The sequence below is a fragment of the Drosophila suzukii genome, chromosome 2L (genome assembly GCF_043229965.1).
Source record: "Drosophila suzukii chromosome 2L, CBGP_Dsuzu_IsoJpt1.0, whole genome shotgun sequence".
Taxonomy (NCBI): Eukaryota; Metazoa; Arthropoda; class Insecta; order Diptera; family Drosophilidae; genus Drosophila; species Drosophila suzukii.
In genome coordinates this window covers 4,028,906-4,053,731 of record NC_092080.1, presented here as the reverse complement: position 1 = coordinate 4,053,731, position 24,826 = coordinate 4,028,906, and the positions used below count along the sequence as shown (strand labels likewise).

Genomic DNA, 24,826 nt, shown 5'->3' with positions numbered 1-24,826 from the left:
AGTAGCGCTTTGCATTTATTTTTTTGTAGCCTTCTTTGGTTTGTATCGTCATTTTCCGTTGCTGTTGGTTTATTCATTTGCCTTGCCTGTTTTTTCTTCAGTTTTTATATATCTATTTTTTTTTGGTTTTCCCTCTCAGACCTGAGGCTCAGGTGCACTTTGGGGATAACAAATTAAACAACTTTATGCAAGTGGAGCTGAATAAATTGCGTCGGGTCTCAGAATATGGATTCACTTGACATAAGTAGGGTTTTTACGGGTTGGTTCTTATATTTTTTTGGAATATATCTGTTTAAATACAAGTTTTACCAAAAAAAGCATAATATATGGTATGTTAACATTTATTTATATTTATTTCTCTGTTAACCATTACAATTAGAAGGTCTATTTCTTAGCCACCTTGCTGTCTGCGCCATAGACCTCACGGAACTGGGGATACTCAATTTGGCTGATAGACCGTAGCTCCTTGAAGGCCTGGTAGGCCACCCAATGGATGACGGGGCTCTTCCACTGCTTGAGGACCATCTGGTACTTCTTATCGCTGGTGTCCTTGGACTTCATCACCTGACTGTAGTTGTACCACACGTAGATCATGCCGCGCAACTTGTAGATCCACAAGTGATTGGGCACCGATCGAATGATGTCCTGCAGCTGGGCGGTTGTCTCCATGTTCAAATTCCCGAGGAAATTGTGGTCCATCAGGCTATAGAGGACCTTCATGTTGCCCAGATAATTGTTCTTGTTCTTGGTCAGAGCGATATTAGCTCTCTTGATCAGCTCGGCAGTATCGCGAACCTCTCCTGGCATCATGAAGTTCCACTTCACATTAAAGCAATCGAACTTCTCCAACTGCTCGAGGATGTCTATGTCGATGTTCCGGAAATCCTTCCACCATCCCTCCCAGGTTCGATAGTTCCTGCCCCGATAGACCTTGGTCCACTCCTGGCTGAAACTCTCCCGATAACGGATGATAGAAAAGTTGGACGAACGGTCTTTGCTCGCCAAATCATCATCATCATTGACATCAATCATCTCGTTGTAGAAATGCTGGATGAGGGGTATTTCCTTGGTGTTTGTAGTGCGTATAATATAGTTAGGAGTCCTCTTCACAAAGCGCGCAAAGTAAGTCCTCCCACCGGTAAAGGGCGCATTACCAATCACGTTGGTCACATACGGCATCTTAAAGCCACCAATCGTAAAAACTTTTTCCGGTATCTCAATATATCTGGAAGTTTTCTCAGGTCCGCGTATAGTTACCGACTGTCCATTGTTTCCAAATCTATCGTTTGAAAATTCCGGCTCACCATTGGTTCCAAAGTTTTCATTGGGAAATTCCGGCTGTCCGCGGTTTTGAAAGTTTTCATTGGAAAATTCCGGATGTCCACCGTTTCGAAAGTTTTCATTGGAAAATTCCGGAGGTCCACCGTTTTGATAGTTGTCGTTGAAAAAATCTGGCCGTCCACCGTTTCCATAGTTTTCATTAGAAAATTCTTGACGTTCAAAATCATCATCGCAATTATTGTATCCAGAGGTTGGTTCCGTAAAATTGGTATTAAAACGACGAAATTCATTCGACTCGCGACCCTCATTACGATCAAAATTCATGGGAGGATGATTACCGTTGATTGGATCATCGCAAAAAGGCGGTTCCGCAATGGGACGATAGTTAGGTTCCCGAAGTTTCTGAGTAGAATCATTGAGTCCTTCAAAACGAATATTGCGAACTGGAGAACGATCGCGTTTGAAAAAGGATCCCCAGTTGAGATTCTCGGGTGGTGGTGGAGTACTACGATTCAAATTGAATTGCCCACCGGAATTGTTGCTATTCCAACCACGCGAATCGTTGTTTCCGCGAAAAATATCATCATTGACAGGTCGTCTGAACACAACGTCGTTATTACCTAGATTTTCGAAAAAGTTGCCCTGCTTGATTTGCTCTATCACGTTAACGGGTAACGCTCGAGTTCCAGTTATGGTCATCCTCTACGAAAATTTCATTTCTTAAAAGTATTATAAAGTTCTTAGAAGTAAAACACTTACTCGCTTCATAATCGGTCGGTCTTTAATCAAAATGGAACGAGCTGACATTTTGCTGCGTACTTCAAAAAAGTAAAGAAAAAAAATATTTATTTTTATTCCGGAGAGCCTCAAAGCATCCAAACGCTATGAAAGTAAAAATGGGAATGACTATTGTCCCAATATAACTGACGATCTAGAAAATCGTAGCTTACTATGTTTAGGAAAATTCTTTTATATTATTCAGGTTTATAAAAAATGGGTTGCTTAGGTTAATACCATTAAAATAAAAAACAATTTTTTCATAATTAAAAAACAGTTTAGATGTATGTAAATCGTTTAAATAAAATGTTTATTTGTATTTTAAAACGATATTATAAGCTAAAACGGAAATATCGTTTAAGACTTTCCTGTGCAAATTTTTACAAATTTAAAAAGTAAGTAGGTCATGAATTAGAACTCACACATACTTCAAAACAATCATAATCATCCAACAGTCAGTCATCTGAAAAAGTTCTACGAAAATTCCTGGTTTTTTGTAAATTGAATAATTTTTATAAGAAAAAAAATGGAAGTCCCTTATATGGTAGCCCTGCTTATTTCGATATTTTGCCACTGCATAGGCCTCTTCTACAATCCCGTCGAGGCCAGTACGGAATCAACTGTGTTCTTGATTATAGCCATTATGTTCCTGCATAAACTGAAATCGGAGCGCGGGACGAATTCCGCAGTAAGCCAAGTGGGTATGATTCTGGAGGTGGTGGGCCTCTGTCTGGCGATTCAGGTGCTTTTGGTGGCCTTCTGGTTTCCCGTCTTCCAAGTACTGCGTTTCCTGGTGGATTCAATCTGCAAAAATCTGCAAAAATCGCTAAGTGACGAAAAGACCTGGATAGTGGAACAAATCAATCAATCGGCGGTGACAGTAATTCTTCTGACCATGGAATCGGCTTGGTTATTGAAGGGTTTCGAGATCAACGATGTGCAAAAGTTTTTCGGCTCCAAGGACGACTGTCTCTCAGACAGTGTCCTTGCCTTCGTGGCCAAGGAGGAGATAAATGTCCTACGCCGGGAAAAGAAGAACTTGCAGAAGGAGCGCTTCTTTCAGAAAGTCAAGAAATAAATTTTTAACAATTGTCAGTCATTAAAAACCTGTGATCCTAAGCCTAGTCAAATAAAATAATATTTAATATTGAAATAATATTTTTAAAGTTTTAAGAAGGTTCTTATGCCTTTAAGCAATAAACTTTTGGCAACATTACAATCCAATTTTAGTTTCAATTTCATTATCCTTATTCCAATTCAATTTAAATTATTAATATTTGTCAGTCATAAAAACCTTTAATCCTAAGCCTGGTCAACTAAAATAGTATTAAATATAAAAAATAATATTTTCAAAATTGTAAGGATGTTCCTATGCCTGAAATCAATAAACTTCCTGCATTTTTCCCCATTTTTAGTCCCCATTTCAATATGCTTACTCCTTTAAGAACGTTTCCAACGACAATATGCGTCAATCTCTGCTCCATTGGTCGTGATAAACTTTCGGTAATAATTTATTGCAATCACTCAACTCAACGGCCACGTCAATGGCCACGGAAAAATAAAAGTACAAAGTGAAAAGCCCCGGAAAAAAATAAGTGGAGCTGCGTGAGGAGTATGCAATATTTTAAATTGCATCCCGAAGGATGATAAAAATAAAGGAACACAACCGAATGAAAACATTCGAATAAAATGTGCCGCACATTCGACACACGTCGCGACAACAACGAATGGGCAAAAAATTGAAATAAATAAGATATAAAATGGTGGCACAACACAAACACACACACGCGATTGGGGAGCCAACAATTTATGCATCCCAGATATATGTACCATATATACATATATATTTACGACTCCCCATTCGATGCGATAAGTGTGTTTATTTGAGCTTGCCCAATGCAATATTTACAATGCAGCGACACCAATCTTGGGGCATCTCCTGCGGCACACACGGCGTATGTGGAATGTGGAATATGGAGGATATGGAGGATATGGCTGCCTGTTTGCTGACTCGGCGACACTCGGTCACGCCCCCTTTGCGCCCCATAGCCTATATGGTCTATATGGTCTATATGGTCGCAATTAAAGCAAACAGCCAGGGGAAACTAATCTCGAGCGGCTCGTAAATTCCGAGCGGGCATTCCTGTGGGACACCAGCCGAAGGATGTCAAGGATACCAAGGACCATCCTCCTCCTCCTCCTCATCCGGCAATTGGAGCTGCGACGCCGGCGGAATGACTAAGCTGCCTTTCTAATTCCTCCTCGGTTTGTTTACGCTGCCAGCGAATCTGGCAGGATAGTCATCCACATCCTTGTCCTCCACATCCTTTCCTTTCCTCTGGAAAAGAAGTGGCCATCGCATGTGGAGCAGCCAAAAGTGCCAGATGCTGAGCGCATGAGATCGGGATTGAAATGCCGAGCCGAGGCAGCATTTGCATATTAATTAAACGTCAAAAGGGTAGCGGCAGCAAACAGTTTGTGCCCGCTGGCAATTAAATTGACTTGCGATGGGGTAGGGAATATAGGGCTAGCTCAATCAAGGTCAACTGAAAGAACGAGATTTGCTTACAAGTGAAAATGGGATACCTACACTGATAAAAAATGGAACAGTAAAAATGAGTATCAGTGTAATTAATTCAAAATCATGCATTAGATATTTAAATTTTAAAAACAACGTTTGTGATAAAAATCATTTAGAAATGATGAAGAAAATAAAAGATCAGAAGTTAATTTAAATTTAATTTACTTACGCATTTTAAAAATAGGTTATGTCCAAAAAATAGTTAAGAATCCTTACTACAATCCTTGCTAAAATTATTCTTCCCTTCTTTCTTCTTTCTTTTTAAATATTAATTTTAGTATTATATACTAGCTTTAATTTGTTAAAATAAAATAAAATAAATAAATATTCTTAAAATAACAAAAAACTCCTTTGAACTTCCTACATTTTATATCAGTGTACAAAGAAAGTCTTACCATGTCAATTAAAAGAAACGATACAAATAGATTTTTATAGAAATATTTATAAATCCTTAACATTCCTATAATTATTTAAATTATTAATAAAAACTTCTTATTGATTTACTACATTTTTTTGAGTGTACACAGAGAGTCATACCAAGTCAATTAAAAGAAACTATAAAATTGTTGAATCTTTAAATCTTTGGTTGCATTTTCTATCATTGCAAAAAATTCAATTGGCTACCAAAATGCGTAATCCATAAAGCCCAGAAATTGACTTTCCAACCATTATTCTACCACAGCAAAATGACAGTATTCTTAGCCAGAAATTGGCATCTGTTCATAGTAAAGCCCACGCCCACTTTGCAGATCCTTCTGCCGAAGGCGACCTTTCTGGACTTGAAATGAAAATTCCATAACCCGCTTATGACGCACTGCTGAAAAAAGGATGTAGGATGGGGATGGGGATGGGGTTAGAGATAGAGATAGGATGGTGATGGGGATGAGGATTCTGACGACGACAAGTGACATTTTGCGTCAATGGCTAAATGGGCTTCACTTTTCCAGTGCTGGTGCCCAAAAATTCGTCTGGCTGAGACTAATTGGCAGATGCACACGAAACAATTGAGAGTCTGGAGAATAGAAGAAAGGTGGATATGGAGGTTTTACGATTTTCCGGGTTAAAGTTTTGAGGGATTTCCGGTTGTGCATACTTGAAATTACGTTCCTATTTATAACCTGAATTAATACATTGTACATTATCATAAGTGGTAAGGCTAAATGTGCAAAAGTTGACTCTGGAGATGGATTTGATATCATCTTTGATGTCTCATATCTGTTAATGGATATTCTTTGGTTAAACTCCAACTAATCACCCTCCCAGCCAGGGACCCACGCAAATCCCCGACATGTCAATTAAGTGATGGAAATTCCTTATCTAGCCACAATGTTCTATGCGAACTGTTACTGATGCTCCCCCTTTTCCCCGCCACTGGCAAGTGTCTCGATCTTAAACTCGGGTTCTGGTAATTTGCCAGGCCAAATGCTCGAGTCAAAAGCCAAACTTGGCAACCGCAGAAGCAGCAACTCGAGGAGCAGCTGTCAAAACGTATAGACGATGCGAAGTGGATACATCACGGAGCTCCGGCAACAGTTGAAAAGGTCGAAAGGGTTGGGAAATAGATAGAGGCTGGGGGATTTTCCCAAATCCCCAACTTGCATTCCACATGCTGCGGCTCAAAAGATATGCAAATCTTTAGCGTTGGTGGAAATGTCAGGCGAATTCGGCAGCAGGAAATTAGCACCCAAATTACAACAGAACCGAAATCAAGTGTGTGGTGTAGATATATATAGCTGGGTGTGCCTAAGTACACATTTTCATTCCTAAATATGAAGAAGAACTGGGAATGTGTTTATTTGTGAACCAGTTTCGATTTAGAATGACAAAGAAAATGTCTATAATATAATTGCTAATTTTTGTAAGGACTTTATAAACAAAAATAATACTTTTAAATCATTTTATCATTACTTTAAAATTTATTTTTTTATTTTGTATCTATAAGATACGTATTTTTTAAGTACCATTACAATAAACTGTAAAAGGAAAACGTTTCTATGCATTTGCTATTTTTTTTAAATTTTTAAATTAGTAATAACAAAATATGATTGCTCCTAACTAAGTTTTGTATACTCTCTTCATGTAATTTTCGGAAAAAATATTTTCTAGCTTATAAAATTTTTTTTAAATTTTGAACAAAGGATGGATACTCTTCAAACGCAATAAGTACTACCTCTGTAACTTACCATTTTAATAAATCGCAGTGCAAATGTTGAATAGCTTCAAGTGTGTGCAAGCATTTCCAATTGGTTTTCCCACTTTCCGTCTGTAATTTAGCATTTTCCCGGCAGTCAGCAAATCCAGTTACTCAGCTTGAGCGGCATTTTACGCTTCAGCGGCTTTTCTCGCAGAAATTCCATCGTATTTTCAATGCTCACTTAAAACGATTTTTCGTTGGCCAGTCGAGCGCAAATAAGTCAAACGGAGTGACCTTTAGACTGAAGTCAAATAAATCGCATGATGGCCAAAGGGCATTTACCAGTTGTGCACTTTCAGCAGCTGCAAATTTTCCATTTATCCATTCAACCCACAAAAGTATGCTAAACACGTGGCAAACCGTTTTTGTGGAAAATCAAATTATCAGCAAATTTATTTAATGCATAACATCGGGGATGTGCTGGCCACAAAAAATAAATACGCTTTACACACGCAATTAGCAATATTTCGGCGGCCAAAAAAGCCATTGAAAATTAATCGAAATCAATGGCAATTTCCCCGCGGTATTTCGGGTTGATTTTTCTGTGTCACCCAGATAACCGGAAAATTGGCTCCGAAAATGCTAAACCACAAAAGCTTTCAGTTTCGGTCGAAAGTATACACTTATAAAGTGCAGGTTAACCCACAATAAATGTTTATCAATGAGAGCCACTATCAGCTAATGGGAAATTCTTTAAATAAGCCCACATAATTGGTTTCTGCTTGGGGGCAAAATATGTTATTTGACCACCTGAAGCTAAACTGAGGAATCAATTTAACACTAAGGCTTTCAATCTTCCAATCATCCAAGTTCTAAGGGCCCAAGCACACTTAATTTAGCATAAAAGCCAAGTTTAGAAGTTTCCGAGAGCCACATTTTGTTTGGGTAGCCCGAGTTGATGAACTGTAAATGAACTTTGTGTTTGAATTCGATTTAGTTTTATTGCAACATGCTTGAACAGCACTCCATCCAGACATTTTCCCCAGGACTTGGACATGCAAGGATAGCTGTTGCGGCATCGAAAGTTGTGGCATTAAAGAGCAGCAGCTGCAATTTGTGGCTCATGATACAGGCAATGTACACATGATATCCGCATAAGCAGTGGAATGAGAATGCAATATTGGTTCGTTCTTCCTCGAAGTCTTTCAGGCATGTAAGGAACATTATCTTCAAGGAAATTTAATGAAATTTCGGGATAAGAAAGGGGTTGAATTAAAATATTGTGTATTGTACTTGGTACAAAAGTTCATGCGTTAGCTTGTGAAACGCAACACTGCGTATGCGTGATATTCAGCAGTTAAGTCATCAAAACACAAACAGCTGTCATTGCCAGCAGTCGTGTGGCAATTAAATGACGCACATCACTTGCAGTTATGTGTTTTTATAAATTTTCCACTTAATATGCATGGCAATCCTACAGATTTTCACACAAACGACAAATGAAGACGGATGAGCTGACAATTAATCCAGCATTCGAGCATGAATCTCTTCTCTACCCACAACTATATATAAAGATTTAAAATACGTATAAAACTTATCAGTCAAATGCAGACGGGGCTTTAGTCGCCTCAACTTCACTTTTTATTTACATTTCCATTAAGTCAACACCAAGAAAAAAAAGAATTGGGCAAAAAAACGAGGACGCAGAATGAAACGAAACGAAAAGCCCTACTTCAGCAGATAAAAAACGAGGTGGAAAATTTACTGAAACAAAGTCAACACGAATTTGCAATTTGGTATAAAATTTCCACTGCGACCGCTGCACAAATTGCTAATTCGCTAAAAACTTCAAGTTGACACAAGAAATTTGTGTGAATACATTTTTTATGCGCCTCCTTTGGACTTGAATAAAAGAGGGAGAAAGAGAGCACGATTTAAACAGAAAAAGATAGGGAGTGCAAAGTAAACTGCTCGGGAAACTCAAGTGTGACTGAATTTTCACTCCAATTTTCATCCTCTTAAAGGCATTTTGATGGCGCTATGGGCTTTGTAAAAAAATATTTGTTAGTCTATTAATATAATTTACAATGGGTTATATTTAATTATTATTATTTATTTAATGTCTAAAATTTTTATAAAAACATATGATAGATCCTTTATGAAAAAATTCCTTAAATTGTCTGTTCATGTCGAATTAATACATCAAAATGGTCCGTAAAAATATGTAAAAGCTCTTTCAAAATATGACAGCAATGACAATCAATAGTGACATGCTCTTGACAAACTAAATAAATGCTATGCAAAGCTGATAAATCAAAATGATAAGATATGATAAAACTTTTGAATGTTAAGGTCAGTCAAGGTATTATCATCATAATCACAATGTAATGTCTGTTTATCAGCAAATAGAATAATTTTATTATCAAAGATTAATCATTCGCCGTAAACTTTTGTGACTAACGATTTGTTTAATTACCGCCACCACTTTCCCCCCTCGACTATTTGTATTTGTGAATGAAATCAGTTGTTATCTCACTTCGTTTACGTTACGCTTTGTTGGTCTTATCGAAATCAAAGCAAATCGTCGACAGTTTGTAAATATTTGCACGGCACCCTCGACATTGAGTGGAAACTTGAAGGGGCTTTGTACTGAAGCTTATCGCGACTGGTGTTTGCATATTTTATAATCCTCTTATCGATGCTCCAAGGGGGGTTCCCCGAAATTCGAGGCCATCTGCATCCGCTTGGGATCCATGGATCCCAAAGAAAATGCATTTATCTTGGCCCAATGATGCATTGGTTGTTATTAATACATCCGATTGATAAATATCCCACTACTAAATTAAATGTGTCAACGGAGGAACCTTGCAGCTTTGTTCCTTTTTTCATCCAGCTGGATTTTCGACAACAAAGCATTTGACATTAGTTGAGATTTTCAATGCTTTTACCCCATTTTCCCGCATTTTCCCCCATTTCCACGGCGTTGAAAACGTGTCAAATGGAGCAAGAGAAACGGCAAGGGTTCGGTTCGGAAAATAAGAAGTAGATTGGTTCGGTGCAGCCATAGAAAGGCATCTACATCATCGCCATGACGCCGGGTCTAAACTGTTTGCCAGTTGGCCAGCTTGCAGCTCGGCACTTGGTCAAAAACTCGGGTACAAAGTTCGCCAAATTGGAAAATGCCAAGCGAAATGCACAGGGAATGTGGGGAGAAAGCATAGAAAATAGTTTTAAATGCCCCTCAAGGTCTTTCGCTTCCGATTTGATTTTTCCACGTTCGCACTTATGCTGAGCTGAACGTCTATTTATACATTTTAATTAGATAACAACCATAACCCAGACGAAACTGAGCCCTAGCATGGCGCCAGTTTATAAAATCGATTCTGCAGGGGCTTGACTCATGTGTATGTTTGGTTTATTCCATTAGGTAAAAACAGTCACACCCATTACGGCGATCATTGGTATTATACCTTGACAGTTAGGTTCCTGTTGCTGATTTTGAAATGATTTTTGACTCATGGGAATTGTGGCGCAAAAAAGTACAAGCTGAGTTACCACCCAGTCACACCCACTGCGATCTTGGACACAATGTTTTGAGAGTATTTCGCAAATGTGCTCTAGTTTTATGAGCCATTGTGACTCAGTTTGGATATGGCTTTCAATTGGAGCCATTATCTCTCGGGGTCTGTCAACAAAACAGTCCAAGAACGTGTCGGATTGCATCAAGTAAAATGTTTGCATTAACGTTTCCGTTGTCTGATACCACTCGAACTAATGAATTGTCAAAGAAGAAATGCACATTGAAAAAATGTTCAAATCTAGAATTGAATTACATGTTTAATTCTTACATTTAAATTTAGCATAGCTAAAAAAAAATGCCATTTAATATACCTGTTATTTTTTGAATTTAAATATTTTTTGTTTTTATTATTGTAAAAGATTACAGTTCTAAAAAATGTTTTATTTTCGGATAGTATTATTTACATTAAATATTAGTTTCCTATTAAAACTTGTATTTTTTTAAAATATTTTTCAGTGGTAAACAATTTTATTTAATTTTTGGTTGTATCATAAAAGCTCTTAAAAACGGAATATGGCATTTTTTCAGTTTCTTAAAGGTTATCTAATGTATAAAAACACTTAAGAATGTTAATGTACTGGCATATCCCATTTTTTGACTCCCAAATGCTTATGAATTCTATAGAATACCTTTTAATAGAATTACCTATGTATATATAATGACATCTTCCTTACTTTCTGTGCATTAGTTCCAAGGCTTTAACCCGTTTATTATCATTTGGAAAAGTTTACTCAATGGCGGTGTCAAGTCAGCCCGTGTCATTTCCTCCAGGAGCCGCCTCAACTGTTGAATTCAATAACGACACCCGATCCAGCTCCCCGGCGAGTAAACAACGGCATTAGAAAGGGGGCGGCAGGTGGCAGTTATACCTGTAGCAAAACTTTGGATGGCGATGGTTATGGGGATGGGCAAAACTTATTTGCTTCGAAATTACGTGTCGCCAAAGTTGGCCGAGGCGACATTATACAATTTATATGCACGTATTGCGCTCTATCCAAGATGAAATGTCGACTCTGAAGCTGAGGCAGAGGCCAAAGCCGTGGCTGCTCATCAACGTCATCAACGAGAACGTAATTACATTTTCCCGATTCATGACAGTTTTGCATAACCAAGGGTCCCCTCCAAGCCCTCGTCCTCGTTTCCGTTTCCTGTCACTTCCTCCTGTCTGGGATATTGCGTTCATTAATGAGGCAGGCGCGAGTGGCAGCCACAAAAGCCGAGCCAGGGATATGGAATCTGGATGAGGCAGAAATCTCCGGGATCCTGAATGAGTTTGCGATAAGCCGGTAAGAAAACTTCATTTAAAATCTATTTAAAACATCACATTATAAGGGGTAACCATAATGGAAAGGCGGGCAGAGTTCATAAAACTCAGCGTTAATGGTATTCTGGTATGGAATTATGTAACTGATACTACTAACAGCAGAGGTTTTCTACTTTTTAGGGGCATTCCATAAAAGTAAGTAATATTTTATCGACAACAACATAAATGTTTATTAGAAAATATTAATCAGTAATGAAAAATCATTAGCAAAATAGTTAACATATCTTTCTTATCATTTTTAGAATTGCTTATCGTAAGTTTCTAAGGAAACATGACTGTTGTCCTAAGCATACCTCCGGTGTTTACAATAATTCGTATCATAATTATAGGCCTATAAAATTATACCAGGCCACTATAACTGGCACCTCATTCCTCAAGATTAGTCAGCCCTTGCCGGAACCCCACAATTGGAAACTTCGAACAGTTGTTGTGGCGGAAAATGAACTGATAAGAAAATCTGGGCAGGTCGCATAAAAGCCCTCGCTGAGCCCCATTCAACTTCAGTTGCCACCGACAATTGCCAGCGTTACTGCTTAGATATTTAAATTAAATTAAACAAAAACATAAGGCAAAAAACATGTATTCAATACAAGTGCGAAAGAGTGAATATAAAACCGGAGAAGTTAGCGTTCAACAAGTAAGGAGAGAATATAATCGAAAGTTTTATTAAAGAATCTATTTGTTATTGAAAAATATAGTCAAAACTTATCAAATACGGAAAACTGTGTATATTTTCTGTATTGATGTGATTGTGCTTACGAATATATATAAATGCATAATAATAATAATACTAAGCTTGTTAATGTTATAAAAACCTATAAACCTTTCAAAACCTTCTACTAAAAAGTTTATTCTCAATGAAAAAAATCATTTTCTGTTGAAAACGTAAATAATTATTTAAAATTGATATAGTGTTTATAAAGGTTTTAATAAAATGTGTTTTGTTAAATTTCAGTTTGAGCAAGAAGTTCTCAATGCCCATAATTCATATCGGGCCAAGCATGGTGCTCCAGCCTTAAAATTGAGCCCCAAACTTAATCAGTTGGCCACCGAATGGGCCACGGTAAGAGGTTTTAAAATATAGAAAACATTTATACTAAGGAAGTTATTGCTTTCATTCAGTATTTGCTGTCGAGAAATCGCATGGAACATCGCCCGAACTGTGGATACGGGGAGAACATCTACATGGCCTCGGGGGGAAACCTAGAAGGATCAGATGCCGTCCGATCCTGGTACGAAGAGGTCCGCCATTACAATTGGAATAATCCCTCCTTTCAAGGGAACACGGGGCATTTCACTCAGGTGGTTTGGAAGAGTTCTACTGAATTGGGCGTGGGTTTTGCCAGAAGGTAAGATCTTTGTACTATAAAGAATTTATTTTATAATTTATTTGTTTAATAAATATTTACATATTTCTTTACAGGGGCAATACCATCTACGTTGTGTGCAATTATAATCCCCCTGGCAATTACAACAACTTGTACAGGGAAAACGTAGCTCCCCCAAGGCGATAAAAATGTTCTATTTATAATCTGACACAACAAATTTTTATACTCCCATCTGCAAATTTATATAAATTGTTATCAACATTCCACAAAAAGAAATGGAACAAGCCAGACAATACCTATAGGTATTACACATAACAGCTTTAAAAAAACATTTTTTATAATCATACATTCCACATGATACATACGTACGAATTTTTAAAACCAAATCTATAACGCCAAAGAAAAGTTTTTAAGTATTATTTTATGTGACAAACAAAAAGATTAAAGCTCTTCATAAATCGAATATATTAACAAAGCTGTACATTTAAAACCGTGTAAAACATTTAACCATGTACAATCATTTTGAAACCAAAATAAAGAGTAAAACAAAATTGTAAGTTTTATTTAAGATCAACTCTTTTAAATTTTACTAAAAAGACTTTAGACTTTACATAATGATAGTTAGGATTTACGATTTAATTACTCTTCAATGGTGCACAGAGTGGGCCTTGGGCGGTTTGTAATGCCGGAAATACTGCTGCTTGAGTATCCTTTCTTTGAGACCTGTTTGCTGCTGCTGCCAACACCATCGCATCCTCCCGAGGAATAGGAACTTGAGGGAGTTGAGGATGCTGTTGGCTTACTGCGATTTTTGGGCTGCTGTCGATGGACGTAGATTCCACTCCGGCGGATTTTGCGATAAAGCGATATGTACTTGCCCGCCGTCGTCGTCCTTGGAACTATGCACTGTTCGCAGAAGGCGGTCTTACTGCGGGCGGCCTCGCTGAGGTGGGCGTGGCCCAGGGCCTGCAGGAAGGCCAGGACGAAGGCGTAGCAGTTGTGGCTCTCCTCCGCATAACTGGCGATGGACCACCGCACCGATTGGGCGCAGATCTATTAATGCAAATGGAAGCTTAGGGATTTGCATTGATGTTGGGGAGGGTGGATCGATTTCGAAATATATTACTGCATACTTTTAGACACCTTTGTATAGAATCCCATTTTATTCCAATTTGTTCTTTGTTCTGGGGCATTATGATAACCTCTTATTATAGACAATAGACCATAAAATGGTTAACAATAAAAAAAGGTGTCTAAAAGTATGCAATATAATAATATCGTACATTGGACTCAAAATATATCGTTGCATGCTTTTTGACACCTGTTTAAAATTCTATTAATTTCTGTGGCAACAAAATTATTCATTTTTTAAGTTTCATTCGATTTTGAAGTATATTACTGCATACTTTTAAACACCCTTGTATGGCATCGCATTTTATTCCAATTTATTCTTTGTTCTGGGGCGTTATGATGAACCCTTATTAAAGACAATTTTACTATCCATTTTATATTTTTAAAATGTAAATATGTCCAAGAGTATGCAGTAAAATATAACTGTGTATTGGACTTAAAATATATTACTGCATACTTCTAGACGCCTTTGTACGACATCCCATTTTATTCTAATTTATTCTTTGTACTGGGGCGTTATGATAACCTCTTATCAAAGACAATTTTACATACAAAATGGTTAGCATGTAAAGGTGCCTAAAACTGTGCAGTAAAATATTATTGCATACTTTTAAAATTATAGTAAGTTCTGTGGCAACCAATTTATACTTTTTCTGGGGTGTTTTAAGAAACTTTTATTAAAGACAATTGTACATATAAAATGGTTAGCATGTAAAGCTGTCTAAAAGTATGCAGTAACATATTATTGTACATTGAACTCACAATATATTATTGCATACTTTTAGACACCGTTTAAAATTCTACTAGTTTCTATGGCAACCAATTTATTTCTTTTCTGGGGTGTTTTAAGAACCTTTTATTGGAGATAAATTTTATGGAATAGATGTCAATGGATTCCTGTTTTTTGGGTCTTGCAACTTATCGAGCCACCCTATGATTTCGAGGACTCCGGATTCTGCACTCACCTGCTCCAAAACTTCGTCCCAAAAGTCGTGCCACGGCTCCGGCACATCGCCCACCATCAGCGACTGCCGCCACTCCGGCGGATTATCGTCCCGCCGATGGCGGCGCAGGCCAAAGCGATCGAACTCCACGATGTCGCCGCCGGATGTGGTCACTGCGATATGCAAATCGGTGGCGTTGCTGTAATCGCTGCGGAAACACAACGCATCAAAAATATATTCCAGCCATAAAAGATACTCCGCCTGGCGAAGACCCCCCAAAAAAAATAAATACGTCCGGGAAAATTTGCACAAATTTGTTTGGACTGAATATTAGAGATGATTCTGCGCTGCGGAATAAATGGAGGGAAGCCGCTTGGAATAGTCTGCCTAGATTGCTTGGCTTCGGTTTATAAAATTTGAATTTTGTAAATTAAACAAAAAATGTATGCCTTCTCAATTTTGGAGCTTCAATTGTTATGGGGTTTTAATAATAGGAATGAAAAATATTTAGGACAAGCCATTGATAAATATTTAAAATTCAATTAAGATCAAATTTTAACGTTAAACATGCTATCCGTATTTTTTTCCTTAAATTAAAAGCTCTAGTTGGAATGTGATATAGCATATAAGAATATTTCTTTAAAGAATTCCATATCTCCTGCTTGAAACGCAGTTCAAAACTAATAAAAACATTTATTTGATTTGTTCGTGGATTTGAATGCCACCAGCTGCAGCAAATATGCTTTTGGAATGGTCGGTCCATTTCGGACGGTACTCACTTGAGGAAATCGCCGGTGGAGGGACGCAGGACAATGGCGCATGGATACTGTGTGGCCCGCACAAAGGGATATGGCAGGCGGAAGGGCAGGAGCAGGAGGCGTGGCCCGCCCCTGTCTAGTTCCGCATTTGGATCCGCATCCGCACTCGAATCCGCATCCCCATCCGCATCCACATCCGCGTCCAGTGGGGCATTGCAATGGGGACAAGTGTGCGGCAAAGTGAAGCAGAAAACTTTCACGTTGCAGTGATGAAAACAGAGGATGCCCGGATCCGAGGTAATTGTGGTTGTACTTGTCGTAGCCAACATGGCCTGTGTGTGAGTGTGGTTGCCTGTACAGTGAAAAAAACAAAGTACATCAATTCACATTTTACTTTTTTTATGGAAGTACCCCAAAACATACATTTCATCTTTCTAAATAAAAATGTTTTTAGTCTGGAAACCAAAATTGTATGACTTAGAAATAAAAACAAATTCGGAATTAAAAAAATTTAAATGAATGATAACTTTTTCTAGAAGTTATACAAATTATCTACTTTTAAATAACTTTGTTTTCAAATAAAGTATATTTCTGAACAAAAAAGGTCTTCTGAAATTCCATAAAATTTGGCAAAAACACTTTTTGAATGATGCATAAAAGTTACCAGTTTGTTTTATGTGGTTCAGATAAATGATATAAACAGGGTATACAAATATATATTTTTTTTTTTTAATAAAAAAAAGAAACTAGAAACATACCTTTACTAGAACTTTTTCTCTATGTGTCAGCTCCTACTTCTGGTTCCTGTTTTCTGGTTCCTGGGTCCTGGCTTCTGTGCCCACCCTTCTTTTTGCCCCTGGCTGGGGATCCTTCGCCTTGTGCCCGTATTATAATTGATACACTTTGTCTATTGTGCCACCGTCCTCGCCCCGTGGCCTTCTGTCTCTTTGGTGCTTGTGGTTTTTGGCCAGGCCTGAAACGAGACGTAACGAAAAATTCTTGTAAATAAGCCGAAACCAGACGAAGTTGCGACCAAAAGCGGTTTGCCCGGCACATTCAGGCGGTGAACAGTTTCTGTGGTCAGCAGGGTCGGGCAAAGGTAAAGGGTCATGGAAAAGTACTAGCCAAAAAGAGGCAGCCCTTACCATATTTGTCATCATTATTGGCTGGCCTTGGTTAAAGTTTATTTGAAAGGCTTTTAATGTTGGTAAAAAGTAAAAAAATTAAAATAATAAGTAATAACTAAGTAAATATCATCTAAATTATTTTAAATAAATACAAAAATTATATATAAACATTTATTTTTAAGGAATTAAAAACCTTAACTTTGTATATTTATTGAAAATTTATGTTTTATGGCCATATTTCTTAACCCTTAAACTACATCCCAAGGTAACCTGTTTACTTAGTCTCCCCCCGGCGAAGAAAATGATTACCAACCCTTTTTAGCGTGTCTAGAAAATCTTTACTTACCCAAACCGTAAAAGCCGCACCCTCTAACCATAATAAAGCTCCTCAATCAATTAAAACCATTTCGTAGAGAAGCCACCCCAAAAAAGCAGTCATATGTTGGCCAGCGAAGAAAGCCGGCTTAAAAGAAAGCGGGCCAACACACAAAAACGTAAACAAACCGGCAAAATGCGAACCCACCACCTGGCCAAAAAGGAAAAATCGGAAAACTGAACGCCACCAAATTGCCCAAAACAATGAAGAGAGCGGAAAAGCTGGCGCAAGAGAGCCAGGGAAATTCTGTGACCGTAGGTGGAAAATGCTTAATTCACGACGGAATTTCCCGGCTCGTGGCGGCGGACTCGGCTTTTCGGGAACGATGGCTCGAAGGAAGCTCGAGGCGAACCAGTTGACGGCGAGCCGTGCGAGCAGACGGTCGTGTTTCAGTCGCAGTCTCCCAAGGAAAAGTTCCCAACTTCCCCCACATTTGAAAAAAAAATCCATCATTACCATCGACACAAGTGCAACGTTGTGAACCGAAAGAAAACAGAGAAAAACTGTGTGATTTCAAACGAAAAACGCAGGATATATCGTCGCATTATCCTGGCCAGGAAAAAAACAAAACCCTTAACAAAAAAATCAAATAACGAACGGATTTTGCTTGTTTACAACTCTTGCGGTCAGGACTTTTACGGATTTCCAGGGGGTGTTTAGTCGTGTTAGTTTGTGTGGTTTTTCCGCCCCGTGCCCTGTGTGTTTTGTGTGTTGTGCTGCTGTAAAGTGGAAGATGCCATGGCAACACATTGCTAATCGATGACGTGACCAAAAACAACAAAATATAACCAAAGGAACACACAACAAAAAAAGAGGAAAAGGTCCTTCAAAAAGGAGCAGAGCAGGCCCCCCTCTTTTCACACTTGGGATAACACAAGGATAATGACCATAAACTGACTTGGTATGTGGCAATCAACATTTTGACAGCACAGCCCCGAAAATTTGGCTAACTGATAAGTTAGCGAAATTCATTTTTGATGGCCCCGCAAATTTAGGGCCCTTAACAGCTTTTGGCAAACTCTTTTCTTTTGCGGCCGAATGCCTCATTTCAAGATCGGGAAAGATATGCCAGCACGGAAAGTTGACATTCCGCAAACAAGCCAGCAAGGATATGCCAAAAGGATATAATTTATTTCAACTTTTCCCTTTTGGCCCTCTTAACCCAATTAGTGGGCGTGGCACTTGTACGAAAAATTAAAATGTTTACTTGGCAAACTTGCCAAAAAATTGAGTGAGGAACTATTTATGAAAACTTTCTCTGACAGCTTAAGTGGATACTTTTCTGAAATGGGTCGCTGGGTATGAAAAATTCAAAATTGTATAAAGATAAGGCAGGTAACCAAGGGTTGTCTCTAAAATTATGTAAAATTAATCATCATAAAATCAGGAACTAGGTATATTTAAATATTCAGGCACACATTTTCCTCTATAAGCATTTAAAACCATATAAACTTATAGCCTGACCTTTGTAAAACTTCACTTCCCTGACAAGTTTCAGCCTTTTTAAAGTTAGATGTTAGCAAAACTATTTCCTAAGTGACTTAAAAGTTTTCTTGAGAAAATATTAATTAAAATAAAACTAACAGGAGCCATTTCATTTAATATTTTTAAAGGCAATCTGAATGGCAAGTGTGATTACCAGTATTAAATGCAATGACAACAAATTAATATTTTATGAAAGTGATATTCCAACAAATTGAGTTTGTTTTACTCAAGAGCGAAAAGTTAAATTGGTTTTTCTTTGGGTCATGAATAAGCAAAGTAAGCAGGCCAACGCAAAAATAAGTTGTGGAATTTCGCTTAAAGCCTCGCAAGAAATCGAGGATAACAGGCAGGATAACAAATGCAATAAAGGATACGACAACAGGCCTTGGGAGACTCGAAAAGAAAGTAACCAGAGGTGGATGGCAAAAATGGGCCATAACAGCAACAATTTCGGTGAAATCCAAACAAACTTTATCTCTATGTTGTTTGCCAACTTGAATTAAACACGCCCCCCGAACACACATGGAAAAAAATGTCCGGGAAAGTCTCAAAGAGTTGCGAGAAATGAAATTACAACTTGCATCCTCTTTCAGACGTTTTTTTTTGGCAAGGCACTTGGCCAAAACCTACTAAAGGAATTGTTTGGCCAAAGAAAACATAGAAAGAGGGGCAACAAAAAATCTCTGAAATCAAGTTAAGTTTACGCATTTTTACTGCATATAAAAAAAGTGAAGGGAAAGGAGTAAAGGACACAAAAGCAAGGAATTCGGTATTTACATGGCATAAGGCATTTTAAAAATCCACAAGCGTGAAACAAATTCTGGACAGAATCTTCCTTTTTTTTGGTCACGAAAGGCAGGTAAAAAAAGGTGAAAATTATAAACATTTTCCTGGCTCAAAGCGAAGTGAATACACCCTAAAATTAATAACTATTATTACCATTATGTAATTATTATTTAACATATAATTATCATTTTTTACAATATCTAGTATTTTATTTTAAAATTTTTTGGATTTTTTTTGTGTTTTTGAAATATTTTCAGTATTTTTAATAAATTTTTACCTTTTTTTGCCTCAATTTAATAAAAACTGAGCATCTTTGGTACTTTTTAAGTATCCCTTTGAAAGGGTGACCAAAAAAACAAGTAAATAATTAAGTGTGAGGGGAGAAGGAACTGCCAGGACCTGCCAGTAAGTAAATTCAACGGCAGCAACTGACGGAAAAAATTGCTAAAAATTTTATTGTCCTGTGGTTTTTCCTTTTCTGGGCCCTTCACGTCTTTTTTCCGGGACTCCTTTGTTTTTCTTGGTCCGCAGCTGGTGACGCAGGATATAAATTACATTGGGAACAATAAGGAACAACAGCAGCAGCTACAACAAGTGTTCAGTGAATTAATAACAAAACGGCGACAATAACGACAAAGTTGAAAATCCTGAAGGGCTGTCCAAATGAAATAAGCCGAGTTGACAACTTTCGAAGAGGCTTCCTTTGCCCCGAAAGAGGAACTCCAAATTCCCCGCAATGCGTGAATTAATTCAGGAGACACGAGGCTCACACACGCGATGCCAGTTTTGCGGGGAGAAAAGCAGGTGCGTGTGGGAAAATTATTTGGGAAGGGGTTTCGGAAAATGCGTACTTCTTCCGGTTGAACTAATTATGACAGCTCAGGAAATTCTATAATTTGATACTATTTTCTACAAGGGAAAAAGTTTAAGGCTTTCAAAAACAAAACAAGGGAGAACGCTATAGTCAAGTACCTCGACTATCAGATACCCGTTACTCAGCTAAATGGAGATATGCAAGCAGCAAAGCGAGATTAAAATGCGCCACCTACCGGCGGTATACAGATTTAAGCGTTATGGGCGTTAGAGTGGGCGTGGCAAATTTTTTTTTGGATCAATCGATAGGTATTGACGAGACCAATACATTTCATTTAAAAATTTTTATCTAGCATGAAAATTGTAGGCGTCACAGGGCTTTGCGGTTTGTGGGCGTTAAAGTGGGCGTGGCAAACTTTTTTTTGGGTCAATCGATAGGTATTGATGAGAACCTTACATTTCAGTTAAAATTTTCTATCTAGCATGAAAACTGTAGGAGCCACAGTTTTGGGCGGTTTGTGGGCGTTAGAGTGGGCGTGGCAGTCTACTGAAACAAACTTGCGCTGCGTAGGAAGCTCAGGAATCTGCACGCCAAATCTCAATAGCCTAGCTCCCATAGTTTCCGAGATCTCAGCGTTCATCCGGACAGACGGACAGACGGACAGACGGACAGACGGACAGACGGACAGACGGACAGACGGACAGACGGACAGACGGACATGGCTAGATCGACTCGGCTAGTGATCCTGATCAAGAATATATATACTTTATGGGGTCGGAAACGCTTCCTTCTGCCTGTTACATACTTTCCGACGAATCTAGTATACCCTTTTACTCTACGAGTAACGGGTATAAAAAAAGTTTATCGAAAAAAATTGTTTATTAGTAAGGGGATGCTGTAGGTTAAACATATTTCAAATTGGGGCTCAGAAACAAAACAGAAAAATACTAAATCCATTTCTGTCAAAATAGAGACATATATTTTCTAAGATTATATTAATCACAATCTTTCTCAAGAATACTGTTGAAATTAGAAAAAATTTAGAAAGTGTTTGAAATTTATAGCCCCCTTTTTGATGCGCCTCTGGCTGAAGGTGGGCTTCACTTGTGCCGCATGCTGTTGTTACCTCACCTCCGTTCCCCTCCCCTCCAAATTTCCCCTCGCTTTCCTGCCACTTCGGGAGGATTTCCCCCCCTTCAGACCCTCGACAGCTTCATAAAGCCAAGTGTTTGCGCTTTGAAGTTTCCGCTTCCGCAGTGAACAACGAATCGTTGTTGTTGCCGGTTGTTGCTGGTTGTTGTTGGATGTTGTTGCTATTGCGGCAGAGCATAAAACATACTTATTTTGAAGTTGGTGGCACATCCGAAAAACACCAGAAGACACACGCTTTTATGCACAGAGGGAAAATTATAATAAGTGTTTTAAAACAAAATAACATTTTTTACTTTATTGGAATATTAAATGGGATATTTATACCGATCCGAATATTATGAGATAATATTTTTAACAAAATATAATTTTTATCTGAAAAAGATATATGAAATGTCTTTAGATTTTGTATCTGTGGTTCTAGTAGAGCGTTTTGATCTCCTTTATGCATTTTCCTGTATTGCATGATTTTTAATATTTTTTCAGTGCATCAGGAGTATGCCAATGCTGAGCACTTGGCGAATTTTCTTCGGGCTGCCTTGTTGTTCACCTTTCAGCGTCGCACCTGGCGTTTAAATCACGCAAAATTTAAATTACAAATTTCTTCTCGTTTTCAGTGGGTAAAGCAGCCCCAAGCGTTGAATTTAGTTTACGAATTGTTTGCTCAAGGGAAACTCCAGTTGCTGGGTAACTTCAGAGTAAATATTTGCTTGACTTTCAAAGAGTTGTTTATTTATAGCCTGACAAAAGTCCATCACCTAATCATAATTGTTTAATCTTTCAATAAGAAATTCCTTGACTTTGTCCACTATCAAATGAGGTCAGGAAAATCCTTAAAACCAGCTGGAATTCCCATCTTTATGCGCACTTTGAAGCCATAAATATTTGTACACGTTGCGGTCATAAATAACGACAGATTCATGCAATTTTATTACGCACATTTTATGCGCCCAAGCCGAAATAACAAAAACCAGAGTGTGAATAAAAATGTGGGGGACCCACCGACTTAGTGGAAACTCGATATGAGGCAAACACTTTCACTTTGTGCCCATTTAAGGTCGTGTATGGTGGCATTTTCCCTACGTACGTGCAATAAATAAGCGACTTATTTATGCCCCTCACACAGACAACGCCAATAACAAAGTATTTGGGTTAGTAATGCCATTTACGAGGCAAAACAAACATAAAGCAAAAATGTAAAAAAGCCCTGTTTACGTTTATACCCATATATGTGGGGGTTGGCATGGCATATTCCTGCCGGTAAATCCGTCTTCAATGTAAGCCCTGCTAAATCTTAAAGAGGGGAAAAAATGGAAGAACAAAAACCTAGCGGACGAACGTTCGTCTATTTAACTAACTGTGCATAATTCATAATTTAATTAAGAACTCAGCGAAATGAAAAAAGTTACACGAGGGACATTGACGCGCCCCCTCTTCGCCAATTTCCCCGCCCCTGTCTCCATTTTCCATTTTCCATTTTCACCCCCCTGGTAATTGTGTGTGTGAGTCAATGGCTGAGAAGCCCTGCTTTTCAGTGGGAGGTTGGCCAGCGATTTTCACTGGGCGGTGGCTTGACATCTTAGCCATGTGGCGGTGCCTGCAAATGGCCAACTGCCAACGATGGTCCGGGCCATAAGTCAAGGAAATCTCCGCACCCAAATGACAAGATTTTCCGCAGTTGAGGGAATGCATAAACAGAGCTCTGGCTGGATTACACTTTCGGAGGTGTGAGAATGTTTGCTAAGCCCAGAGATGCAGTTCGCACAAAGACTTTAGACGGGGAAAATGATGGTCAAGGGAAATCACTTTGACCCTAACCGTTTTGGATCATTTTTAAGGATAAACAGACCTTGGAAGTTATAGATTACCTCACTGGTCTTAAATAAATATTTTATAAAATAAACACATTCCAATATTCCTATCTATGGAAACTTTAAAGCTGTGCTTTTTAAAAGGAAAAAATCTATAATTTATTCACCCAATAATTTTAACATCTATGGATACTTTTTAGAGGTCTCTTAAAGCATTACCATATTTATATTCTATATAAAATAAAATAAGTTTTACAAATTTAACCAATTAAAACCAACAATTAAATGCCTGAAATTAGTTATTTCACCTAAAAATGTACATTTTGTAAAATCTCATGAATTTAATATTAGTAAAGGTAAATTGCCGTCATAAATATTAAATCGCTGGCCAACAAATTACCGCACATTTCCGCCGCAAAGTCGGCAATTGATTAAAACGCATTGCTGTGGCGCCCCAAAGTATGCACCGAATCAAAGCAAAAAGCAGCGGCAACTGGGGAGAAGAAAAGCGTTTGAGGGGGAAAATGGCAAGCAAACCGCAAACGATTGTTCAGAACATTGTTCGATTCTCCCCGCCCCATTTTCCAACCCATTTTCCACCCCATTTCCACAGCCAACTTGTCACTGCAGAACCTAACAAGCCGCACAAAAGGCGTCCCTGCGACTTGGTCAGCTCTTCATTTGGTCAGCAGCTGACAGCCACCGCCATTCGCCACCAAAAGTGCCACCGCCAACATCACCAGCAGCAGCACTGTTTGGTGGTTTTCCCCTGCTTTTCCTCTCGCTTTTCCAACCCTTCCCCGCCCCCCGCTTACTTTTCCCTACCCCTCCATGGTTAATTAACTTGCCAGCGAAAAATTCCTTTGAACGAGCTCCATTTTTATACTCCCTTCGCAGCTACAAAGTTAAACGCTTTGACTTTCGCCAGAGACAAAAGGAAACCGATTTTCATCTACTAATTTAATTGCTGCGACGTGATATTGGGGGGACAAAGAGCTAATTGAGGAATTATTTCAAGACCTTATTGATTAAGAGTCAAAGGAAAGTTTTTAGCAATTTATACTTGGCTTATAGGGTGATTGTTTTGAAAGTACTTTTAAAACTCTAAATCAATTGCAAAGGAGTTTTAAAATTAATTAAGAAATTTGCAAGGGAAAAATGTGTAAGCACTACAGGTTTTAGATTAAAGAAAACCAGAGATATATATATATACCATATAAATAATATTTTTAAATAAAGCTTAAAGTTAATAGCAATGGAATATTTAAGAATCATTTGTAAATATTTGAGATTATTAATTTTATTATCTTATTCAAAGTTAAACAATTTCCCAAGCTAGTTTATATTCAAAACCTTCTGCCTAGTCTAAGCAAAATACATCAAAATTAGCATTTCCTTATTAAAGTTAAGCCAGAATTCACAAATTTCCAACGCCAGCTC

General features: G+C 38.1%; 5 protein-coding genes across 7 annotated transcripts in view; 3 read left to right on the top strand and 2 right to left on the bottom strand.

The window, feature by feature from the left end:
• Positions 1-345: 345 nt before the first annotated feature.
• Positions 346-2,190, bottom strand: LOC139354719 (uncharacterized). The gene is made up of 2 exons (XM_070998964.1): positions 2,041-2,190; positions 346-1,983 (listed from the first exon to the last, which is right to left on the bottom strand). The coding sequence occupies exons 1-2, from the start codon at positions 2,086-2,088 to the stop codon at positions 385-387; spliced, it is 1,647 nt and encodes a 548-aa protein (XP_070855065.1). The 5' UTR covers positions 2,089-2,190; the 3' UTR covers positions 346-384.
• A 291-nt stretch (positions 2,191-2,481) lies between these two features.
• On the top strand, positions 2,482-3,182 carry LOC108011887 (uncharacterized). Its single transcript, XM_017077137.4, has one exon. It carries the CDS (start codon positions 2,585-2,587, stop codon positions 3,134-3,136), a length of 552 nt encoding a protein of 183 aa, XP_016932626.3. The 5' UTR covers positions 2,482-2,584; the 3' UTR covers positions 3,137-3,182.
• An 8,990-nt stretch (positions 3,183-12,172) lies between these two features.
• Positions 12,173-13,512, top strand: LOC108015166 (Golgi-associated plant pathogenesis-related protein 1). The gene is made up of 4 exons (XM_017081447.4): positions 12,173-12,314; positions 12,633-12,740; positions 12,800-13,026; positions 13,101-13,512. The coding sequence occupies exons 1-4, from the start codon at positions 12,255-12,257 to the stop codon at positions 13,189-13,191; spliced, it is 486 nt and encodes a 161-aa protein (XP_016936936.3). The 5' UTR covers positions 12,173-12,254; the 3' UTR covers positions 13,192-13,512.
• Positions 13,513-13,547: 35 nt separating this feature from the next.
• The window catches only part of LOC108015134 (MKRN2 opposite strand protein), a 60,138-nt gene continuing 48,859 nt past the window's right edge, over positions 13,548-24,826 (bottom strand). For both annotated transcript variants that reach the window (XM_070998694.1, XM_017081402.4), the window contains 4 exons: positions 16,597-16,811; positions 15,860-16,190; positions 15,102-15,288; positions 13,548-14,058 (listed from right to left, as the gene is read on the bottom strand). In XM_070998694.1, the coding sequence (XP_070854795.1) occupies positions 13,645-14,058; positions 15,102-15,288; positions 15,860-16,167 (909 nt within the window). In that variant the 5' untranslated portion in view covers positions 16,168-16,190; positions 16,597-16,811 and the 3' untranslated portion in view covers positions 13,548-13,644. The remainder of the gene's footprint in view (positions 14,059-15,101; positions 15,289-15,859; positions 16,191-16,596; positions 16,812-24,826) is intronic.
• eys (eyes shut) overlaps positions 17,709-24,826 on the top strand; it is a 56,922-nt gene continuing 49,804 nt past the window's right edge. For both annotated transcript variants that reach the window (XM_017081389.4, XM_017081381.4), the window contains exon 1: positions 17,709-18,242. The gene's annotated coding sequence lies outside the window, so the exon portion shown is untranslated. The remainder of the gene's footprint in view (positions 18,243-24,826) is intronic.